Source organism: Lineus longissimus, chromosome 12 (genome assembly GCF_910592395.1).
Source record: "Lineus longissimus chromosome 12, tnLinLong1.2, whole genome shotgun sequence".
Taxonomy (NCBI): Eukaryota; Metazoa; Nemertea; class Pilidiophora; order Heteronemertea; family Lineidae; genus Lineus; species Lineus longissimus.
The window spans coordinates 16,897,939-16,920,073 of NC_088319.1; the positions used below are offsets into that span (position 1 = coordinate 16,897,939).

Consider the following 22,135-nt stretch of genomic DNA (forward strand, 5'->3'; position numbering starts at 1 on the left):
CATGGCCGGCGGGTTAAGCCGTGCCATATACCTGGGGGTACTATACATGGACAATTCCATCAACATGGGACACATGTTGGTTTATTATTACTGTCTCAAGCTGTGCATAAAATATACAGCAATTGTACAACGTTTGTAATTTGATTATTTTTCAAACAAGTCCTGATGATTAATTTGGCGGCATCTGTTCGCAGTTGGTCATGCACATTTGCAGAACACGGAGTCATGGAGTTTTATTTTCCGTGAATTCGTATGCGTGGTTCATCGTGTTTCTCGTATTTACATCGAGTTTCTCGTATTTACATAGTCAACACGCGGAATTATAGACTGATGAATTTTAAACTATTTCTTGATATAACACCGAAATAATTGTTTTGGTCACAGCATTATTGGATAAAACCTGAAATAATTGGTTGGGTCATTTATAAAAGCTTGTCATCATTCCGAGTCATCGGGATTCGATTGTACGATTCACGCACGATACGTTACCTTTTTGTTTTTGTGGATGGGATACTACACTAATTTCATTCCGTACCGTGCGGTGGCGTTAATGACTAGTCAGATTCTAGTGGCACGTAATAACGGATTTGTAGTGTGCCCCGGCTCCATGAGCATCATATCAATACATCAATTCATTGGACGACTCTCCATTTACGGGACGAGTTATTTATGAGGTATACAAGTAACGCGATGCAGTCTAAATCGTTTGAATGGACTAAAGAAAAGGATTTATGACCATGAGCTAACAAAACTTGCTCATCAACAGGACCCAAAAATATGTTTTAGATAAATTTTCATACGATCTGTGAGTTATACGATTCGAATTGTGCAAACATCAAAATGGATACATATAGTATCAAGCAACGGAAACATTCAAATGGATTTAGACATGATAAAGTGACCATGGGTGTAGCATTATGTTGGCTGTTAAAGGCCGGATTCTGTCTTCTCTTGCCTCAAGTTGCTTCCGCTGCTTATGGAACTGCTCCGAAGAACGTCACATTTGGTAAGTGTGTACTTATTTTGTCTTGATTCATTCCACATTGATACTACCACCTCCAAGCGGGCTATGATGAGAACTCAATGCAATTATGTTTCTGCAGCGTATAGTTTTATAACGGTCTCTGGCTGTAACTTTGTCCCCAAATGACCTTTCTGGAATGACGATCGGGAATCAAAACGAGCATCATGTCATTTATCCTGCGCAACAGGGTCATTAAGAGGACAATGTAAAGGAAGGACAACTTTCACTACTCTATGAAACAGCTCAAGTTTTTTCTCCTGGGCACTGGTTCCTTCGTTGACATTCAATCGAGCTTCTTCTTATATGGTGTTCAACCTGCGTAACTTCAGTCCTGTGGCGGAGATGAAGCGGCTTGTCGTTTCGAGGTCTTGCTGTGTTCTCCAGAGTTTTTCTTCGACGTTGGTGTCTACGGCCCGAATTTATGTCGTGGACGGGACAGTCCTGTAGAATGTCAACTGCTGTCTGCACTTCTATCTGGCATTTGTATTCTGGTTATTATTTGAGCTAGGGAGGTTTTGCATCCCTTGGAAAGAGGTCCGTCAGCACTACAAACGTCAGAGGTTTGTGGTGTCATCGACCTTCATACATAGTAGCACGTCGAATCAGTGAACTCTCATAAAGACGTAGTCAATAAAGTTCATCATATACTTCCCTCGCTACTTTGTCGTTCGTAGCTCTTCGTGAGAGTGTAAACTCAGCCTAACAATGTTCGAGAAGACACTCAGCCCACAGCTGAATAGATCTGATCGCGGAAGCAGTAAGAGATAGTGAAACAACAAACCTATTTACATCTGACAACATGAAATTTGAACATGGATTCTGAACCAACATCTCATGTCAGACTGTCTCACACGGCAATAGGCAGAGTAATCGATTCATATCATGAATTGGTTCATACTCGTTTTTCATCCTGATTCTCAATTTGACTACCGATAGTGGCTTCGTACATACAATGTAGTTCTATAAGGATATGATGTCATTGATATGACACATTTACTTTAATGGTAAAATATCCAATATAATGTCAACTGTTCAGACTTAGGTACATGTAGGCTACAAGGTTTGTAATACACTCGTCTACCAGCAGCTGAGACTGAAACCAAAAGTATGGACGACATTAATAAGACATAAAACACGTTCAAATTTATGCATTTTATTACCAACTGTACAAGTCAAAGAAGCCGCCCATGATACGAGGAATGGTATGACTAACATGTTCATTATTGGTGGCGTGTTTGTAACTTTTATTCTAAGCCTGTCAAGTTAACTGCGGTCGTTTGGTTATGATGACATTGTTTACACACAGCCTGCTGCCGCCATCAAAGGACGAGTGGAATTCAAATCTGACATCAACAGGACAAAAACAAGTTAATCAATCTTCAATTAAGCACGCGGTCCCTGTTTTAATGACTGTAAATTAATATTTTTGACATTTCCACCAAAGCTGCGTATCTATCAGACGGCTGCTGGTTTGAAATTCACTCTCGACAAGAACCATTTACATCATTTGGGGTCAAACTATTCATCTAATAGTAACCCAACATGTATACTACCAGGCTCTGTTGATAAACAAGATGGCGCCCATTCATTATTGATTAGTAAAACGATGATTTGAGAGTGAAGGTCATGGACCAATCCCGCTATCCAAGATGGCTGCTAGACACGAGTTGCCAAGTCCGAAATTTTTTCTTGGTAAATGGACACCATGCAAACAAATTCCACACACAATTCGAAGTCACATTTTACAAATACATTTATTTAACGTATTTGATCCTCCTAATACCAAGTGCGAGTAAGTACATCGATATTGGAAACCATTTCTCAAACATACTGAGTTCTCGCGGATATTCCGTTCACCGGGACTGAGCTATCCGAGAATTTCCTTTCCTCTTATTCTGTCAGTGCGTGTCAACAGAATCCGGAACCAACAAGGCAAAACATAATTAGTCGGGTTGACTGGAAACAACCAACTTGGGACCAAAAGTAGTGTCCTTAATTAGCAGAGGGGGTGTACTTAATAGAGATATATCCACTTAAGGGAGGTTCCATTGTATACTGCCAGTGCGATGTCCTTGGTGTGACTCGGCTGTATTCCATTCCCAGTGAAATCATTTACACCCATGATCTCCTGAGCATATACTATTATTAGTTGGCTAGTATTACGATCGCAACCATGGTGCAACACAGTTCGTGCAAACATGAAAACAGGGCAATATGGTCAACAACATAATAATGGTATTCAGTAATGATTAGTGCGATCACTGAAATACTATTACAGGGTGTATCTAAGGATCTGATTGTTGTAGTCAAAAAGGAAAGTTAGTCCCCCTTGAAAGAAGCTAAGACAGGTCACTCGAGATGATGGCCTTACCCAGTTTATAATGATGAAATGACTTGTCCAAGGTGACCTGCTCACAGCAGCTTCGCGTGGGAGAACATCACTAAGCATCGAACACTAGCACATGTCATTTTTCGGTGAAAATCTAACGTCATAGTGAAAATGATAGCAGAAATCATGAATCTGACACAGTCCGGGCATTATGTAAAAAAGCACATTGACATTTATCGATTCATGCTGTTAGATCACAAAGGGCTCCAGTTAACGGACATAAGTGCATCCTGTCCCACTGCGGCTGTATTTAACCAAAAGCCGTCAGAAAAAACCTATTAATTAGCGGTAATTGGGCTGTCCCAATGGTACATTCTGGCTTAAAACGATGGCACATTCTGGCTTGAAACGATCATAGCTATGGCAACGTCACGGTAGTACTAATACCGTTAGGTCCATCGGAACCACTAACCAAGTACCACTCTATCAGCAGTGATTTGATCGTACATGTATCATTCAATTATATTTGACCTAGCTATCGGTGATAGCGCTATTCGATGATGTAGAGGATGGTTTAACATCAGAAAATTTTGTAGTTGGTCGTGTTTGTCACAAAAAGTTTACACGGGTTTGGTAATGTGGACGTGTACCCAAACACCATCATCCAAGTTTCGAAATCTTTGGACGTAGTCTTTCTTGAAAATATGTTTGCTGCTGAAGTTTTGCGACACCAGCGAGCCAATCAGAGAAGAGCTGGTGATTATGTGATTGACCAGCTGGACCAAATGACAAATCGTTTGTTTGGGAATGTTAGCATTGTGGGTAATGTTATTGGGTCGTTTCAACAAGTGATAATCAGATAATATGGTACCTTAATAATAAATGAATGACGATTGAACACGGGTCTTCTTTGTAAAGGCCACTTATTATATTGCTAAGCGAATGTTGGACAACAAAATCTATCAATAGTTTTCATCGAGTATATTCATTGTTACCTCAGTAATTGACTTTCGAACGTGAAAAGACTACGATAAATAGGTTTCCCTCGTTAATGCCTACTTAAGGTGACTGTTTGTCATAAAGCGTTCTTGTTAATTTCAGGCTAATAGCTATTGTTGTGTCAATCTCCCGGGAATTTCCATTGGTTTCGGGTTATACTGAATAGACAATGAAGCTAAATTTGTTACTTTCGAATTCGATTCACGTAACGGCTGAACAGGAAGGTACTCGATGTCATACAAAGTGTCGTTTATTGCTGAATTATGAAGGGATTATGATATATGGCTGATGTCGAAGTGAGCTCACATTTACCTCTATCGGAGGGGGTGGGGTGGGGGGGGGGGGGTACTTAAACTATGAATTAGGCGACTAGCACAAGCTGTCCCCAACTTCTCCCAGAATCAAGGCTTGCATGACAAATGGAGCCCGGGTCATGGTGACAGATAGCAGCAACCGCCATCGTTTGCGGAACTCCAACAAGACATGCATTCGCCAATACATTACTCCTTCCTGCAAATCTAGCTGGACCATAACCTCTTCAAACAGATCGTTCAAAATAATAAAGCTGCAATAGTACACAGAGCAACACAACTGGCAAAAGTATGTCATCATAATTTTTCAAGCGTATGGGTCGAGAGGAACTACATGTGACGACAAATTGTTTGATATGGGACATAATCCGCTGTCCAGCTAAATCTCACCTCTTGTCCTTTAAATGATACAACAGTTGCAAGGCCCTACATTCCATTAGACGATGCCTAATTATGTTAAAACACAATGTATCACCCAAAATTAGGGCCTAATCAGTTTGCATTGGACATGATATTGGAATGTTATAATCCTTGTGTGTCAACATACCATAAATTGTTTGGGCCTATTTTCGTGCTTTAATCGAGTTTTGCATATATTTTTGAACCTCTTGAATATCACAGTGACATGACAAACAATTTCACACATTTGCTTACAAAGGACGGTGACATACAGATCTTACAAACATTGCAATGTGAGTGTTAAACACCTAGACTGGAATACTACATAATACGATTATATACTATAATTCCGTGCTATCGCGTTGCTGACATGATGCCGAGAGTAAAATTCCGGAATTGCGGTTATACGCAATCATTTCACGATCTGTCAGAATCATAAGTCCATCAATGACAAGCACTGCTCATGCATCACTGATCGCTAAGTCTGGCGTCCGCTGGGTCTGGATGTTGTGGTCTGTCACGAACACGAGTTTCGTGGTGAGACAGCATGCGGAAGATCGGGCTTGAAGGTAACACTGGTAGCCACTGAAGTCTTCTAAGAAACTACAGATTCTTCCGTAGTGGCCCCGGTTTGTCCGTGTAAAGTCGGAATACCCCCGATTTGCCCGAGTACTTGTCAGAATCGTTGTGCTGCCGGGGTACTCTGTGCAACTTTCGACAACCCAGAAGAATAGAATACACAGTACTGTATTTCATGATGTATGCATGGTCTAACTCTCTCACATACCTCAGTGGTGTCAAGTAATATTGTCCGTTACTGGACGAGCCTTGCAGCAGTCCGAAACAATGGATGGAATATCCTGAAGCCGCGTAAAGCGCTTGTTGATCATAATTTAGTTTAAACAGAATAGGTCAAAAGGTCGCCAATAGATCAATACTTTACATTAATATTTAAGTAACTGATGTACATCGAGGACGTTAAAACTTTCCAATGGCTAATTGCTTATCATTGTAGCGTACCACGAGGCAATTACCCTAATGGTGTAGTGTTTGACAATTAAGCGACTTAGAACTCCAATACAGTTTCCTCCATTTGCCAGTGCTTGTACCTTGAAACTAAAGCACTTTAAGTCGTTTCCCCTTGAATCTTCGGATACATGGTTCTCAGAACTGTGACATGTGCGGAGAACAGCATCACATCAAGCCCACGCTCGCAGAGATAACGGTTTTTAACCTTCAAGGGTGTTTTGCCAACACAAATGGGATTCCTTGGATGTAATGTCCAGTAATCAACTGGTTGATATCATACAGACATCTACAGATGTCTGTTAGACTTCAGCAGTTGAGGTCAGTTTAGGCATCGAGTAAGATAGATGTCTCATACGTATCAACGTGTGATGTTTCTTAGACGACTATTCGACACCTTTAGATTACCCCTGTGCAATTGACAGTGATCACACATGAAATCTGTCCCACCTTACAACGAAACACCGCTAAATCATTGTTAATTTCTCAGTATCTCCGCAAAATTTATCCATGTGAAGTTTTTTAAGTGTTTTCATTTTTCCAAGTTCGGTCATATCGCTTCGAAAAAGCCGAACCATGGCCTTGTGCGAATCAAAGCAACGCGTGCTCCCCGCTGTCTGTGTCGAAGTCCTCGATATTTCTACCTCCGGGCCCCTTTACAAACGTATTGTGCGACATATTGACCGCCCATGCCAGTGTATGGACGGGCGTTGGGACGGATACTGCCAATGCCGATAATGTCGCATGAAAAGCAAACTTTCATTTAGCGAATTAGCACTGATGATTCTGCCGGTGATCGCCTAATGCTATGCCGTGGGAATTGAACGATGTTGACTTTGGTGCGGGGTGGACCCCGGTCATGATATGAGGCAACTTGTTGACCGAACTGCTTTCCCGACGATGCTTGGGCTACCAGCAGTCGCATCGGGACGTTCCATACATGGTGTTGACATAATTTACTACAACGATGCTTGTCGTGCAGACGAAGCGACTTTCTTTAAACTGTCATTGATTCTGATAGATCCGTCCTCCCAAGACCATCGCTTGGATATCTGGCGTACGGGGATGATGCACAGTAACTCACTGCGGCGGATGGAAGCATTGTTGAATCTTCCACCCAGCATACTGCGCATGCGAGTTGCCCTAAACAACGGACCAAAATGAGGCTGGGGAAACGATCTATTCTCTGCCTTCTTGTCGTCTTCTTCCGCACACCTCTCTGTATATCGAACTGTTAGTACAGTTCTGACAGGTTTCATGGACTGATCTTTGAGGTCGAGATGTCGTTTTTCGGCGAGCTTGAAGCAGGTTCTTCAAAGCTGTTTCCCATGTACATGTAGAACCATAGTAGATAAACAACTTTCCAAGTATCTTACTTACAGGCGTCATCATCCCAGAGACGGGAGGATTTTACAGCAAAGCCATGAAGCTGGCCGTGGATCTCGCTGTCCAGAGAGTGGCAAACGATCCAACCCTTCTTCCAAACATCAACCTCCTACCTCTGTTCAAAATGGTCGACAGTCAGCTCGACACATTTCAAAGTATCACCGCAGGTGAGTTAAATTAGTTTGATAGACTGTGGAACCGACTCCAATTACGGGCTCCTCATATTGCCAGTTTGCCACGCGGACGGGTGTATCAATTATACATTAAGTGAGATTTTGATGGGAATACGGCATCCTCCAAGGTCGATCAGCGTTAATTGGCCTAGTGCATCCACGGGTTCACTGTTCTTCCTGCTATGATGTCCCACCTCCTCTGATCGCCCTTTATTCTTTCAGTTTCGGAGTTCCTCCACAATGGCGTCCACTTCATCGTTGGGCCCGATTCCTCGACGGCCGTGAAGGCGACCCAGCCCATTTGTCAAGGGATGCATATCCCACAGCTGGCCCCCTCAGCCACTGACCCAATCCTTTCCAGCTTTCATGATCTCTATCCATATCTTCTAAAAGTAAGTATGTGGATACGTTAAAAACTACCGTACTCTCCAACCAACACCCCGCGAAATCAGACAGATTGCGTCAAAACAATTGTTTTCAATAAGAATCATCGACTTCGCTCTGGCAACTCATCACAGAAGTTCTGTCACGAATCTCTACGCGTGTCAAGTGGTCAACAGTCATCAGCCAGAAAATGACTAGGTGACCTAGAATGATTGGTTTTGGGCCGCCGTAGCGTGACCTCCATCGGTCTCTATTGCCTCACGACAGAACTCACGGTCAGAATGGCAAACAACTGCTGCAGTGTTCAGCGGCCCGCTGCATAAATTTCAGAATCTCATCATTCTTTTCTCTTGAACAGATGAGTTCCCCAGACTCTCTCCAGAGCACGGCCCTGTATGACCTGGTGATCAAGATGCGCTGGACCAGAGTAGCCATTCTGACGTCGTCCTCAGATTACGGTAAGTGCCGACTGTAGATGGGAAAGGGGCCCGAGTGAAGATGGTCTAAATCCTAGCACAACATATTTGCTGGACAAGATTTTTAAAATCCTTAAGTTTTTTTCTCTGGAAATGAAGAAGTGGCATAGTTGGCGGATGACGGAGATGACGAACAAGCTGGACATTCATATCATACTGCTGGATTCTTGCTTTTTATTGGCAAATTTCTCAACTGCATCAAAAAGCAATTGCCAACACTGGCTTGTCACTTCTCCAGTACGCTGATCACTTCTCACCACAGGAAAAGTGGTTTATCTGACCATGGTAACGAATAGAGGCAAGAAACAATGCCCTATCGCTACGCTGACGATCAGTGACAAGGTTCTTATCGCGCTCTTCTTGGGAAAAGGGCTAGTGTTCCATCTATCGTAGGTTTCATAAGAAATCTTTGAGCTTGGTTTCATCAGAATTTCTATCAGCTCTCCAGCCACGTTTGCAGAGCACTCATATTTAGTATGCGATAATGCTAAGCACACTTTGTTGAGTATGAGCAAACTAATATATTTTTCCCCGAAATGCAAAAGAAATTGATGTTTGGCCTGGGAGAGTCAATTTATCGAATTTACAGTGGGTCGGCTTTGTTTAGTCTCATTACATTCGCTAACAAGCCATGGGTAAAGCCTCTAAAAGTGTCCTCTTTCTAAAGGACGATATTTCATTCTTTATCTTTCAAATCAAAACAAATTCTATACACCGTGCTGAACAACTGCTGCGGTCTTTTGAAATTCCATTATAACCGAATACAATTTATCATCTAAGCGTCTGATTGAACGCGTACAGCTGCTGTTTATACCAATATCATATCCTAAACATCGAGTGTGGTGCAATCATAAAGGGCGGTGAACCAACGAGCAAGTGCTATTAGTGATTACCTGAAACTCGTCCATTATTTCAAGGTGAACACCATTAAACAGCATAAGTTCTGTCATGTCTGTGGCACCAATGGATGAATCATTAAAGGCCGGTTAACACGTAGCAAGGATTAGCTTGGACATCATGGGTGATATCGCCGACCAAGCCATAGTACTCGTGGTCATGTCAGTGGTGGGGAGGAGGTGGTCAGTCGATGGGGGGGGGGGGTTGTTGGGGCTATTTGAGCTCTTATTTTCACGTGTCCGTAGTAAATCTTGGCTAAATACACGACAGCGAGGCAAAAGAGAGCTCATGTTCTCTTTACTCAATATATTTCCTGCAACTTTTCTCTTTAAAAGCTGGGGAGTGAAAATTGATATCCTACAGTATATCAATATTATGTGATTGCAAACCAACTAATGAACACATGGCAGCTGCGCAATGAACGTGAATGGTGATTTTTAAATGGTCAGATATGCACTAAAGTTGATTTGTGGTTCTCAGTATCGATACTAAGGTGACCCGACACACCTTGATAAAGATCTGCTCGCTCCTGCTGTTGTTGATATCGTGTGAGGTATGTAAACGACAGCCGTGCAATGTGCATTAATCATACTTGTTTGTAATCAGAATCATCAGTAAGACCCACTCATGACAGAACTGTATAGGTCTATCTATGACCATTCGCAGCCTCACAATACAATTTAGTCCACAAATCCGAGAAAGATCGAAATCATGATTCTGTGAAGAGAGAGGTCGTGAGGTGTGAACATCCGCTCGTCAGTCGATGGTAGTTGGTGGTTTTGTCTGAAAACCTGGTGTTATTCTCTGCCGCCTAGAGACATGTTGATAATGTTCCACACCCCTTGATGCCCAACGACTGACGCTACAACCAACTCAGCTCAACTTTCCATCCATTATTGTTTTCACTGCGGTCGCCATGGCCTGCGAGAGTCCCAGCGACAGTCCTCAATAGGCGACACTTATCATCAGTATTGATATGTTGCACGACCTTTTCAATGCTTCAATGAGAGCTGCCATCAAACAAATCAAACGTTCCTTTAAAATTCCAGGTCGCAATGGCCTTACAGAGTTCCAGCGGTTGGCCTCAAGAGGCGACGCTTTAGCTATCACCAGTGTTGATATGTTCCACGCCCCTTACAATGCCTCGCTGACGGACGCCACCAAACAACTGAAGGCTATCATCGCCAAAGGTAAGAAGTTGGATGTGCAATGTACGTGTCGATGCTTGTCATTATGTGTCATTGATATCGTTTAGACACAAGCGGCCTCCAGAAAATGGAATATATGGTGGGCATCATCGTTCGTGCCAACTGACATTTGGGCTGGGACAGTTTAAAACCCTTCTTGTAACATGGTAGCAGAGCATCATACCTCGAACCGTTGTTTCGGTTTGTGGTCGCCTTATCCGTGAATATGGGAAAACTGAAATATGAGAAACACTGAAAGATGTTGCACCGGACAGCAGTGGCATTTGTCAGTGTTTTCCCATTACTGGATCTATGACTGAAGTGACCATGCCCTTACGATCGTACAATGAATAGAATCGGTTTTTTCCGACTTCTACCCGGTCTTTGGTTCCGAGCAACTTTATATCTCCACGCCCCTCTTTTACTTCACTACTTTTTACTAGGTACTCGCATTGTCATTTTGAACTGCCTCTCCGTCCATGCCTACCACATCCTGACGCAGGCTGCCCAGCTGGGAATGCTGAATAAAGGTTGGGGCTGGTTGGTGACGGATGGAGTCACATCGGTAGTAAGTATATCTTGACTTATCGGCTCATTGCTCAGTATCAGGCATAGGTCACTCGTTGAAGTTGTGAAAAGACGTTAGAGTCAGAATGCGGTAGTGGTCAGGACATTAGGCTTCCACTATCCATCTCGGTCAAAAGTATGTTTTATGGCGTGCAGTGTAAATTCTTACTTTCCTTCTTTTCGTTCTTTCACTTCTCACAGGATTTTGCTGCGCTTGCATGTTTAGTATCAGAAAACCTCAAATTCAGTTTAACATTTCAAAATTCCAAACGAACGAACCTCATCTTCAGCTGTTTCTTTCAACTCACATGGTAACCAAATCACATTCCTGACTTTTCAGAGTAATGGCTTGCTAACGGTGGTAGGTAGCACCTACGTGTACGATTTTAGATGTATTCTGTTCTCACATCGTCTTTATTTTCTATTCTGCATGGCTCAACTTCGTTTTATTGTTAGTCCTTTGCATGAGTTTTATCTAATTTGAAAACTTGATCATGGAAAAAAGTGCTTTTAAAAAACTCTACAGATATTTTGCAGTATTCGATGTGCCATTTGCAATATATGTAATATTCTGAAAAATCGACAAGACAACTTGTAGTTAGAAGTCTTTGTAGAAGCTTTGGTTGTTTAATCGATGAGTGTTTTCGTTTTTAGTCCCAATAGTTGTTGCGTAATGGCTGGAGGGATACTCAAAAGATATATTTCACCAGACCTCCCCCTCTGCTATTGTTTTGCCCAAAGAACTTTTATTCTCAAAAAAATATTTTTGATTGTTTTATAGATTTTTTTTAAATCAGAAAAAAGATATTGAAAAAAAATTGTCTTCTACATAAAACATAATAAAGCCATAAAATATTGATTTCTCTGGTGAACCTGCTAATGGAAGGTATGATAATTGAAATTTACTGTGGGAGAACATAAAAAAGCGCAAACTAATATCACGCATGAGTTACCTAGGAAACATAAATACTTTATACCATGACATAACTGTGAGTAATGTGACCAAAGAATTTAGTGTCTGCGAATTAGCGCTAAACCACTCATTCATTATTATCTAAACCGCAGCTATTACAAAGGACACAGTGTATAAAGAGATTAATCGTGTTACCTCAGTGCTAATTTAATATTCATTATTCGCTGTGAAACGTACTCAATTATGGCCTCGTCAAAATAGATTTAAAATTATTTACCAACAACCTCGTTTCAATATCATTGCAGTGCTTCGCTTCGATTTCAAGGACATAACAACTTGTAATGAATACTTCGTCTATCAAAGGCGATTTTGAAAACGTAGCACTTGGCGCGTCTGCAATTAGCCGAAGGTTGAATATTCAATATCAGGCCATATGTTCATCAGTTCGAAACTTATTTTGAAATCCTTCAGTCTAAAAACAATAAAAAGAGGTTCGGTTTCAAAAGAAGTTTCTTCCTACAGTTAACACAGGATAGCGAACGAGATCGTTGATACAGGGAGAGATGGCAATAAACGTCCTCTTCCCTAAGATCTGTAAGCCAGGCAAAAAGAAGCTGGGTGCTGTTTGTCTAGTATAATGGCACCCAGGGTGCTTATTGTCCAGTCGATCTTGAACCTGGATACCATTTGTCGGCACCCAGGACGACATCCACCCTTTTAGCGTTGGTAATGGATGCGACGTAGATGTAGACTAGTGATTAGGTGATGTGCACATAGATGTACACGGATACACAGATTACTGCCCGATATGCTACGCTTCACTGGCTTCCAAATGACGAGCTATCTCTGCAGCCACTTGTCCCGCCGGCTATCTGTCTTAATCCCACTCGTATCCTTTTCCAGGAATTGCCAATCTCAAACGAACCAATCTGTAACGTCACCGTTCAAATATCTAGAGGCAAACCACTGACCACAGCCAAGGTAGTTTCTTTCATGGTCATACCATGGACAGATAACATGGGCATGTTATCCATTGTCACACCTTAATGTTTGTACTAACATACATGTAGCATCCCTTTTGCTTTTAAAGAGGTCACCTCTTCCAAAAGCATATATTTGTAATGTTTATGGTGAATAGTTCAGCATGGTCAATTAGACGGTGTGTTGGAAGAGTCAAAACATATTCATTGGGTAATATGAATAAAGACTAGCAAAATGCTTTTAGCGAAAACTCCATGTTCGTTTACACTAGGCATTTCTGTACAGACTTGAAGTAAAATCATTTGCTAGTCTTTTATTACTATCACCCATGTCTTCTGGTGGTGTAATGCTTATATTTTGACCACACATCTCGGTAAAATCATTACATCCCAGCAAAAAATCATTCGAACAAATTGACTGGTTCGTCAGTGATACTAGACGTAAAACACCGGTTTATGTGGATATAGGTCTTCCTTTCAATAATGCTTTTAGGATGCCCTTTCGGACCTGCGACCACCTCGTAGCAATGTCCCTACTTGCACTTGCAGTAAAACCTTGTTTTTTCCTCTCTTTACAGTTCGATATTAAGAACTGCACGGTAAAGCTCTATGTAGATTTTTGTCATCATTCCCTTTAGAACCTGCACGAAGAACCATGCTTGTTCGCCTACCAGCATTAGCATACCTATCATATAGGCTGGCTCCAACACTCTGCCCGCGCGGAGAAAAGAATATAAAATTGATGGTTAGGAGAAGAAGAAGAAGCACTTTTCCATGGACAGATTTCTGCTCGAAGCGTTTCGTCATCCCAGAGTTTTCCGGGAGCCGGGATGTTCCGGAACAGCTACATGTACTAAGCGATCACTTGACCTTAAAACTACAGGAATTAGATTGTTGGGTTCGAAAGGAATTGAGAATCGATGAAATAATTGACAAAATCTTTTTGCACCTGTTGAGAAGCGCGATCACCATTTGGAACCAGTCTGTATCGCCATAGTATACGTTTTGCATGGTTGTTTCATGGGAAAGAGTCGTTGGGATATTTCGGGTTTTGGCTGTTGGTGAATATCATCGGGGTCGGAAGAATGGCTGTCCAACACCATTAGACAGTGCTGTCATGTAAACCTACGCCGTGTTGAGGCACTGCTGTCATACTGTGGTATATTATCACCGGTTCTATATATCAAGACATCTGTCTGGTCTCAAGGATCTTCTATCATCTCATACTTCACGGGCTACCGAGTGAGTAGCTATGTCAAAACATTGTGGGTCAGGATAGTTCTGTTGTATCAATCAAGTTGGAACTATTCCATGCACCGAGAACAATCGAACGATACGAAACGGCCGGGAGAAACGACTCTTTCCTGTTTGTAAGCTTCACACAGGAATTCATTTGTTGCAATATTCATTCACTGTCTATTTTAAACTATGCTTTGCATTGTTTTTTACCTCTTGCTGCATGCTCAAACACCCGCATGGCTCAACACCAATACACACATCATGTTACATTCCAACATACCGTCTCACACCAACGGTCCTTTTGTTCAGTTGCTTATATTTGATAATTCAAAGTTTTGATCAAATTTGATCTGCATGTATAAATATGTGAGGTAAAACGAATTCCAATTGGCGATCATATCCCTATAGTCGTGCAAGTGCGAATATTTTTGAGAACATGATATAAGTTTTCATTCCCTTTCATTAACCATGTATCGGCGTCAACAAATATGAAACTAAACTCATTAACAACAACTCTTTGATGCCGAGCAACCTCCGGGTCTTACACCTACAGCGTTGCTTCCGTAGGTGTCCCGGCTATGCCTAAACCCTGACATGCGTACATCTACCGTGAGGCCATTGAGAACTGAGGGCAAAATATTTATGATTTCACTGGCTTTGCCATTACAGAGCAGCATATCTAACAGTTGTATGGAGACGCCGCTACACCTCAGGGGCTTGCTGGGTACGAGGCCCAGTATGGGAGCTGGCGACCTGTACCCAGAGTTCGTAAGCGCTTGGGAGAATATCACCAAGGATATGTCTGGAGATCAGAATAGCTGTTGTAATGATATCACATCGTTACAATTTATGGTAAGTCGAAATAGATTAAGATTCTGAAGTCCGTGATTAGTGAAACGTAGTTTTACAACGGCATTCGGGCTGAAATTAGAGAAACTCTCAAAAGTGAGCTTGGTTTTTGGCTCATCTCATCTCGTGCCTGTGAGATCTTTCGACACACTCACTCAGATTGCACATCATGTCACCATGCCTGGACAGATTAGCCTCAAAGACCCTATCGACAAGACATCAGCAGAGAATTGGCGAGTTCCACGTCTCAGCGCAATGTCAGATGGCAGGTGCGACCATGGGAACGATGTACAAAAAGATGATTTCGCGAGCCCTGCCAGTATCCGGGCTTATACCACTGCATTCGCTGATATGATCTTCACTGACTTCATCGTCACAATCAGTATTACGAAATATCTTGAAGTATCTTAACCCGTTTGATTGCCTCCAGGGGTATGCGGTGAAGACCTACGACAGTGTCCTCGTGATAGCCCACGGACTCGACAACTTCCTACGCGACGGCAACAACCTCAGCGAATATAAGGCAAACCCACCCAACTTGGCTAACATATTCGCTCAAGCGCGTCCCGATGGCAAATTGCTCTTCAAGTACCTTCGTGAGGTGAGTCGACTGGTTTCTAAGAAAACAGCGAGAATGAATTTGTCATGAAATGAACTTCCACCAAGAAGTGACCCAAGAACTTGATATAGTAGTGCTTGAAACTAAAACTGCTTTGACCATAACCTTTCCGAAAAAAAGGTCTACGGGCCTACTAGCCTACCTACGGCATGGTTTGTCAATGCCTCATCCCCCTTTAACTATTGCAGGTTAACATCCCTGGTGCCATGAACTGGTTAAACTTCACGGAGCAGAACAGGCCGTTTATGAGCGACTACCAGATAGTCAATTTAGACTCGAAATCATGGCGAGTGGTAAGGATATAAACCAAGATGGCACAGGATTGAATAAACTAGTTCCTAAACTTCAGAATGTGCTTGACTGTCTTCGTATACCATTTATAATCTTGCTCGAATACGTTTTGTCATTGACGCTGGCGTCGGCGTTATCGCCTTCAGTCAAGTCCATATGACAGCTGTAATTCACGGCAGATTTGTTCACATTTCAGTCTTAAGTTGACTTAACGTAGCGTGTGGGGTTTTTGATTTGTTTCCTCACACTTTCGTTGGTTTTCAATTACAGATTTTCCAATACGACCTGTATTAATCCTCAAGTTTTCTTTCCCCAGGTTGGTAACTGGTCCCAGACCTCGAATCCTCCCCTCTACCTCTCCAATTCCACCGATATCTACTTCCCTTCATGGACGCTAGAGAAACCAGCAGACTTCCAACTGGATCTGAAGAACAAAACTCTAAGAATAGTCACGATACTGGTAGGGTAACTCTTGCTATATTGCTATGTCAGTCTGATAGATAAATTTTCTACCCTTGCCTCCCTGTGGGGACCTTTCACATGCCCTGAAAGAAAGCATGACGTCGAAGTGACAGCAATCAAAACAAAAGGTAAACATATCTAAAATTGAAAACGCCAAACTATTCTACACTGACTCGACTGCATTTTTGTGTCATATCATGGTTGTTATGGTTGTTGCACTGCTTGAAATGCAGTTTTCCATTCTTGTTGCAGTTTTCATTATTTCTTCTGTATATCATTAGTTATTTTCCTTTGGACCATTCACAGGAAGCTCCATTCGTCATGGAGAATAACGGAAGCACAGCCTTTCCTGGAAGAAAGTATCAAGGCTTCTGCATCGACCTGTTGGACGCACTGCAGGAGAAGATCAACTTCAAATACGACATCCATTTGGTCAAGGATGGCAATTATGGAGCACAGGACGCGGTCACAGAGGAGTGGAACGGCATTGTGAGAGAAATACTGGATGATGTGCGTACTATTATTTCTTTCTCACTAAACGTGTTCAAATGAATAACTGGTGTTAGCACGCCTTCCAGTATGTGCATTGAACCTGTCGTTTTCGCCATTGGTTGCCTGGGTGACCCTGGTAGAATTTCAACGATGTGAACATTTCCCATTACATCCCTGTCTTTATCTGAATGAAATACGTACCATGAAACGAATATGAAATAAATGAAACTCGGTTGAGACTTGATAAATAGATTCTAAAAGTAATCAACATGACGAAGTTTGTTAATCAAGAATACGACGTTGGACTCCCACCGTCATTGGAATCAACTGGCGCCTTACATTCAAGGTTGAACGTGACGAAGGCTGATATTAAACTCCTAGCTGCGGACAGAAATAATATTAACGATTGTATGCCTGTCACTGAGGCTTGAAGTCCCTTTCAGACTGTCGTACAAGACTGCTGTTGCCAATAGTGCAAACTGTTTGAAAGAAGACGGTGTTGTTTTTGCGGTTTGCGAAAACAGCTCAGGCAGGGTCAGTAATGATCAATGTTCTGTTTCCAATATCGAAGGGGCACGACTAACGTTGCCATACAGAATATCATAGTACTAAAAGTAACCACCAACTGACTTTTATTTTAGGAAGCAGATATAGCGGTTGCACCACTCACGATCAGCTACGACAGGTCCCAAGTCGTCTCCTTTACAAAACCCTACATGGACTTCGGCCTTACAATCCTGATGGGCCGGACTACCCCCGAGAAGGACGTCCTCGCCTTCCTGCACCCATTCTCATTGAACCTCTGGCTGGGCTTCTCGGGCTTTCTCTGCCTCGCCGCGGTCAGTGTTTGGGTATGCGCCACGTTTAGCCCGTACGGATACAGGGGGCGGTACGCGCAGCGGCGAGATCGTTCCGATACAAGATGGCGCTCGCAGAGTTTGGCCATGTCGCTTTATGAGAGCGTACACTTCGCTTTTGCGGCAATAGTCAGCGCGGTAAGTGGAGTTTGGGCAGTGAATGGTAGTCAGTTTTCCGTTCAGGGTTCTACGAAAAGTAAAATTTGAGGTTCGTCTGGTGGATTGTCCAACCAGAAGTAACAAATTCGGCATGCCCGGGATGCTCATTTGAAATGAGCCAATGAGATGGATCTATGGATGGATCTATTTTGAACTTAGATCCGGTCAAGTTACCTCAGCTACAGTCAGCTCATGTGCTACTGTTAATGCCACTTCGACCTAATCTTAAAAAACTGAACCCTCATCATAATGTTGGTTGTCGGTCGTTAAAAAAGACAACAATATTTTACTATTTTCCATTTGAACAGAACACGGATGCCATACCCCGGAGTTTATCTGGCCGTATCATAGGCAACGCCTGGTGGTTGTGTGTTTTCTTCATTACCTCATCATACACGGCGAACTTGGCTGCTTTCCTGACAGTAGCAAGGCTTAACACAGGTAAGGGCGCATTCGCATTCAAAGGAACATATTCCCTGCCTTGTAGGTCACCACATCTCCTAGCCACATCTGAGGTTGTAACGGCTTCGTCAACCTCGAGTCGTGAACTTTCATAGACTTCTTACGTATACGCGGACTGAGTTACTTGTACCACCATTTCAGGGGTATCTTCGATTGAGGATCTTGCCACCCAAACAGACATTAAGTATGGCACCGTCGCCTCAAGCCAACCCGAGGCTTTCTTCGAGCGCCGGCTGACCAGCATATACGGGACCATGTATGAATTCATGAAATATCAAAACACCAATGTTGCGACCGCCGCGGAGGGAATTGCAGAGGTTAGGAAGTCGGTCACTTCAAAAGGTTGGTCTATTGATGTATTCGTCCGCCTTGATCATGAAACAGTTGACGGAAGCCGTCGTATCTGTCGCGAATTAGAAACACATGTGAGAGCAAACCACTACCAGATTCGATTAGCCATGTGTTCCATGTATTTTCCTTAGATCAACATTTGAGCGTACCCTCTTCGACTCAGCCACACTTCAGGGCCCGAATGCAAGAAAAACAGTTTCTGCCCTGTTGCCAATCTGCATTAGCCTTTCGGGTACCAGTCTACATTCTTCATCATTCTGTATAACTTGACTATATTCCAGGAAAAAGCAAGATACAGGCGTTCATCTTTGATTCCACCATCTTGGATTACGCTGCCCAATCACAGCCGTGCAACGTATTGACCATTGGCCGCGTGTTTGCAAAAGCAGGCTACGGATTAGCTATGCGGAAGAACTCACCCTTTTTGCACGATTTCAACCAGCAGGTGATTGCACTTCGTGATGAGGGAAAGTTGGAGAGTCTGCACACAACGTGGTTCAAAGGGGGCTGTCCAGCGGCAGATTCAGGTTAGTACGGTAAAGGTCACATTGGCACCATAAAGGTCATGTGAAGGTCATTTGGATCGGTAAGGTCACTTATTAAATCAGTTGGAGATGAGAATGAAGCGGGGCCAAAACCTTTTGATAATATGGCATTGGAGTGATCTTGGTTGACACAGTTAGACAGTCTAAACATCTAGCGGAGGGGATCCATATGTATGATGCGTTCCAAGCCAGCGCTTCAGGAAATTCAATGAAAGGGACCCCCGTTTGGCTATTCTATCTCATTCTCATTACAGCGTGTCCAAGCTTACAGAATTGTGGAGGTGACTCTTACTTACCTACAGCATGCCATACGTGTTTTGTTGCCTGTTCTGTTACGGGTTTCTCATTCCCAAGTCTGGCATCGTCTTCGGATTGATTTGTTCATATTAAAGTCAGTTATTTTTCAGGTGAAGCCTCTGGTATGTTTTTTTAGTATAGTGTCGGCAATGTGAGGGTGGGTGTGTTTTATCCGCCATAACCTGTTGTCTTATCAAGTAGGGTAGACCAGACATGTCACACAATCTCACTATTTCCTCGTCACCAGTTCATCCAGAGAACTACAGTGCTCGAATGTGCGTAGTGTGCTACAAAACCACCCATTTGTAGTCGAATTCGCTTTGCAAAAAACAAAAACTGGTGTGACTTAACCGCCCCACAAACCTTATACAAATGGTTTTCCTCCTTGTTGACCATGTGTTGTGTTGCATGTGTTTGTCTTCATCGCTGGTACTAACTACACTAACAATCCGCCATTTAAAGGCGTCCCGGTAATTAGGTCGACATACTCATCCCCTTACCCATCTCCCTGTTCAAGATGTACAGCGGATTGGAGCCTATTACAATGGCCTACCCGGTAATGCACTTTACGTGTACTCAAACCTAGCTGTTTCGGGTTGAGGTGCGATTTTATATAAACGTGTACTTTCCAATACTAGTATCATCGAGTAACCAGACTAGTGTACAGTGCCGGTAGCCTTATCGTGACGTCACCAGCCAAGATGTGAGAGGATCCATTAATAATCTTTCCCATGTGATTCCGATCGGCTCTTGTTTCCGAACATTGCCGAATGGCCTCCGTACTGTATGCGATAGTTCCGTAAATCTACATCAACCCCTTCTGTTCATTTCAGCCTCGACCAACAGTGGAGGAGACCAGTTGAATTTCTGGAGCATGGCCGGAGTGTTCTTTTGTTTTCTTGGTCTCTTCGTCATCGGCATGATCGTCCTGATTTGTGAATACTTTATCGCCTCCTATCGACGGTCAAAAGAAGCAGACCCGGGTGAGGTAGGTGTATTGTCCGAAGAGCAGTTGACCAATTATTACATAACTGTCCCCAAAGGCTAGCATTCATATTTAGTTAAATTGATCGGCTGTATCGCTTATCCCTTCCTCTACCCTTTTCATCCCGGATACGACATCTGTCCAACTACCTTTCATCCATTTTTTCAGATAAAAAGACCAACCTTCTCCGAGTCGATCAGCGACAGAAAGAAGAAAATAAGGAACGACCTGTGTTATAATGTGTGCGGCCATTGCTGGCCTAAACTCAGTCACGTTGACGATGACGTCAGCCCGACTCAATCTCAGACTGCGAAGAATGACCATCCGGGTTTTGCAGGAAGCAATGGTGTGATACCCAATGCATACGCTATGTATCATACAGGACCTTCGCCTGACTTGGGTATTTCCCACCAGGGCTCGGCAACGAAGTGTCCCCCAAACGATTTCAATGGCGAGAGATATACAAAAACTAGTCCAAGGCACCATCCATATCATGGGAGTCCTCGGATGATTAAGTCGGTTCGGGTATAGGAAAGATTTTACCATCACAGGTTTTGTATTTCGTATACTGTCAAGAGGAAAATACGTTATTTCCTATTGATAATGGCACCTGTCTAGCTTCGACTTTGCTGAGGTTGGGGAGAGAAGTTATGCCGCATGCGTCAGGAGCTCCCGTGGTGATTGAAAGTGAGAAAAGGTCTTTATTGTGTTTTGATTCTTAACCGGTGATGCCTTATCCATTCGTACCGAACAGTATTATTGACAATCGACATGGAGACGGTTACTAAATCGACTGCGTGAGAGTGTGAAATTGGTACTATTTTATGGGAAATGTTTTATACCAATTGTAAATACATGTGCATTGTGGATATCTAGGATGACATCTCTCTTGTGTTTAGGACTTCTCAGGTATTATTCAATTGAGTCCATCCTCCCATAGCAGGGATCTTTTCTCTGATACGTCTACTCTCGTTGATCCGTGACAACATCGTCTCAATCACGGTAACGTCGAGATTCTCGCCACTTCACGCAGTCCATGGGAAGTAACGAGATTCCAAATGACCTAGACTCTGTCACTAGTCCTCTCCATTCAATCATTGTTTATCTCGTTCTAAGGTCATGACCAGCAGGAGGGACGAGGTAACCAGCTAGTCTCTATGGTCTAGTTGTCATTCGTTCTCTCGTAAAAGTGATATGCGTCCGTCGAAACGTTTGGTTGTGAATACCTTAGAACATAGTTGAGATGTACCAGCGTAATGAATACATGGCGAGTGTGTGACAAGAAAACTGATGTAAATATATATTAACTGAAATAAATTATGAATAACAATCAGAAAACGTGTTTTTTCTCTTTTGTCTCAAGTGTTTTTCATCTGATTCTGGCCAAAGGTAGTTAATTGAACCATATCACATTTACTTAGGGTAGGCCTACCAATGCTTTTCACAGTGTCAACTCAAGCCGGTCAACTATGACAC

The 22,135-nt window shown here is 42.8% G+C and overlaps 1 protein-coding gene across 5 annotated transcripts; it reads left to right on the forward strand.

Annotated features, from left to right (window-relative positions):
* The first annotated feature begins 618 nt into the window (after positions 1 to 618).
* Positions 619 to 21,961, forward strand: LOC135497267 (glutamate receptor 2-like). Of its 5 annotated transcripts, none has more exons than XM_064787031.1 (19): positions 619 to 1,006; positions 7,471 to 7,641; positions 7,870 to 8,039; positions 8,390 to 8,489; positions 10,454 to 10,594; positions 11,035 to 11,159; positions 13,630 to 13,650; positions 14,960 to 15,142; positions 15,570 to 15,740; positions 15,947 to 16,051; positions 16,366 to 16,509; positions 16,818 to 17,021; positions 17,645 to 17,998; positions 18,328 to 18,460; positions 18,623 to 18,823; positions 19,114 to 19,359; positions 19,632 to 19,658; positions 20,508 to 20,662; positions 20,828 to 21,961. In XM_064787031.1, the coding sequence occupies exons 1-19, from the start codon at positions 841 to 843 to the stop codon at positions 21,188 to 21,190; spliced, it is 3,180 nt and encodes a 1,059-aa protein (XP_064643101.1). In that variant the 5' UTR covers positions 619 to 840; the 3' UTR covers positions 21,191 to 21,961. The 5 variants fall into 5 exon arrangements, with proteins under 5 accessions (XP_064643101.1, XP_064643099.1, XP_064643102.1 ...); XM_064787029.1 differs by lacking the exon at positions 13,630 to 13,650 and adding an exon at positions 12,975 to 13,052 and having other exon boundaries at positions 11,035 to 11,156; XM_064787032.1 differs by lacking the exon at positions 13,630 to 13,650.
* Positions 21,962 to 22,135: the final 174 nt, after the last annotated feature.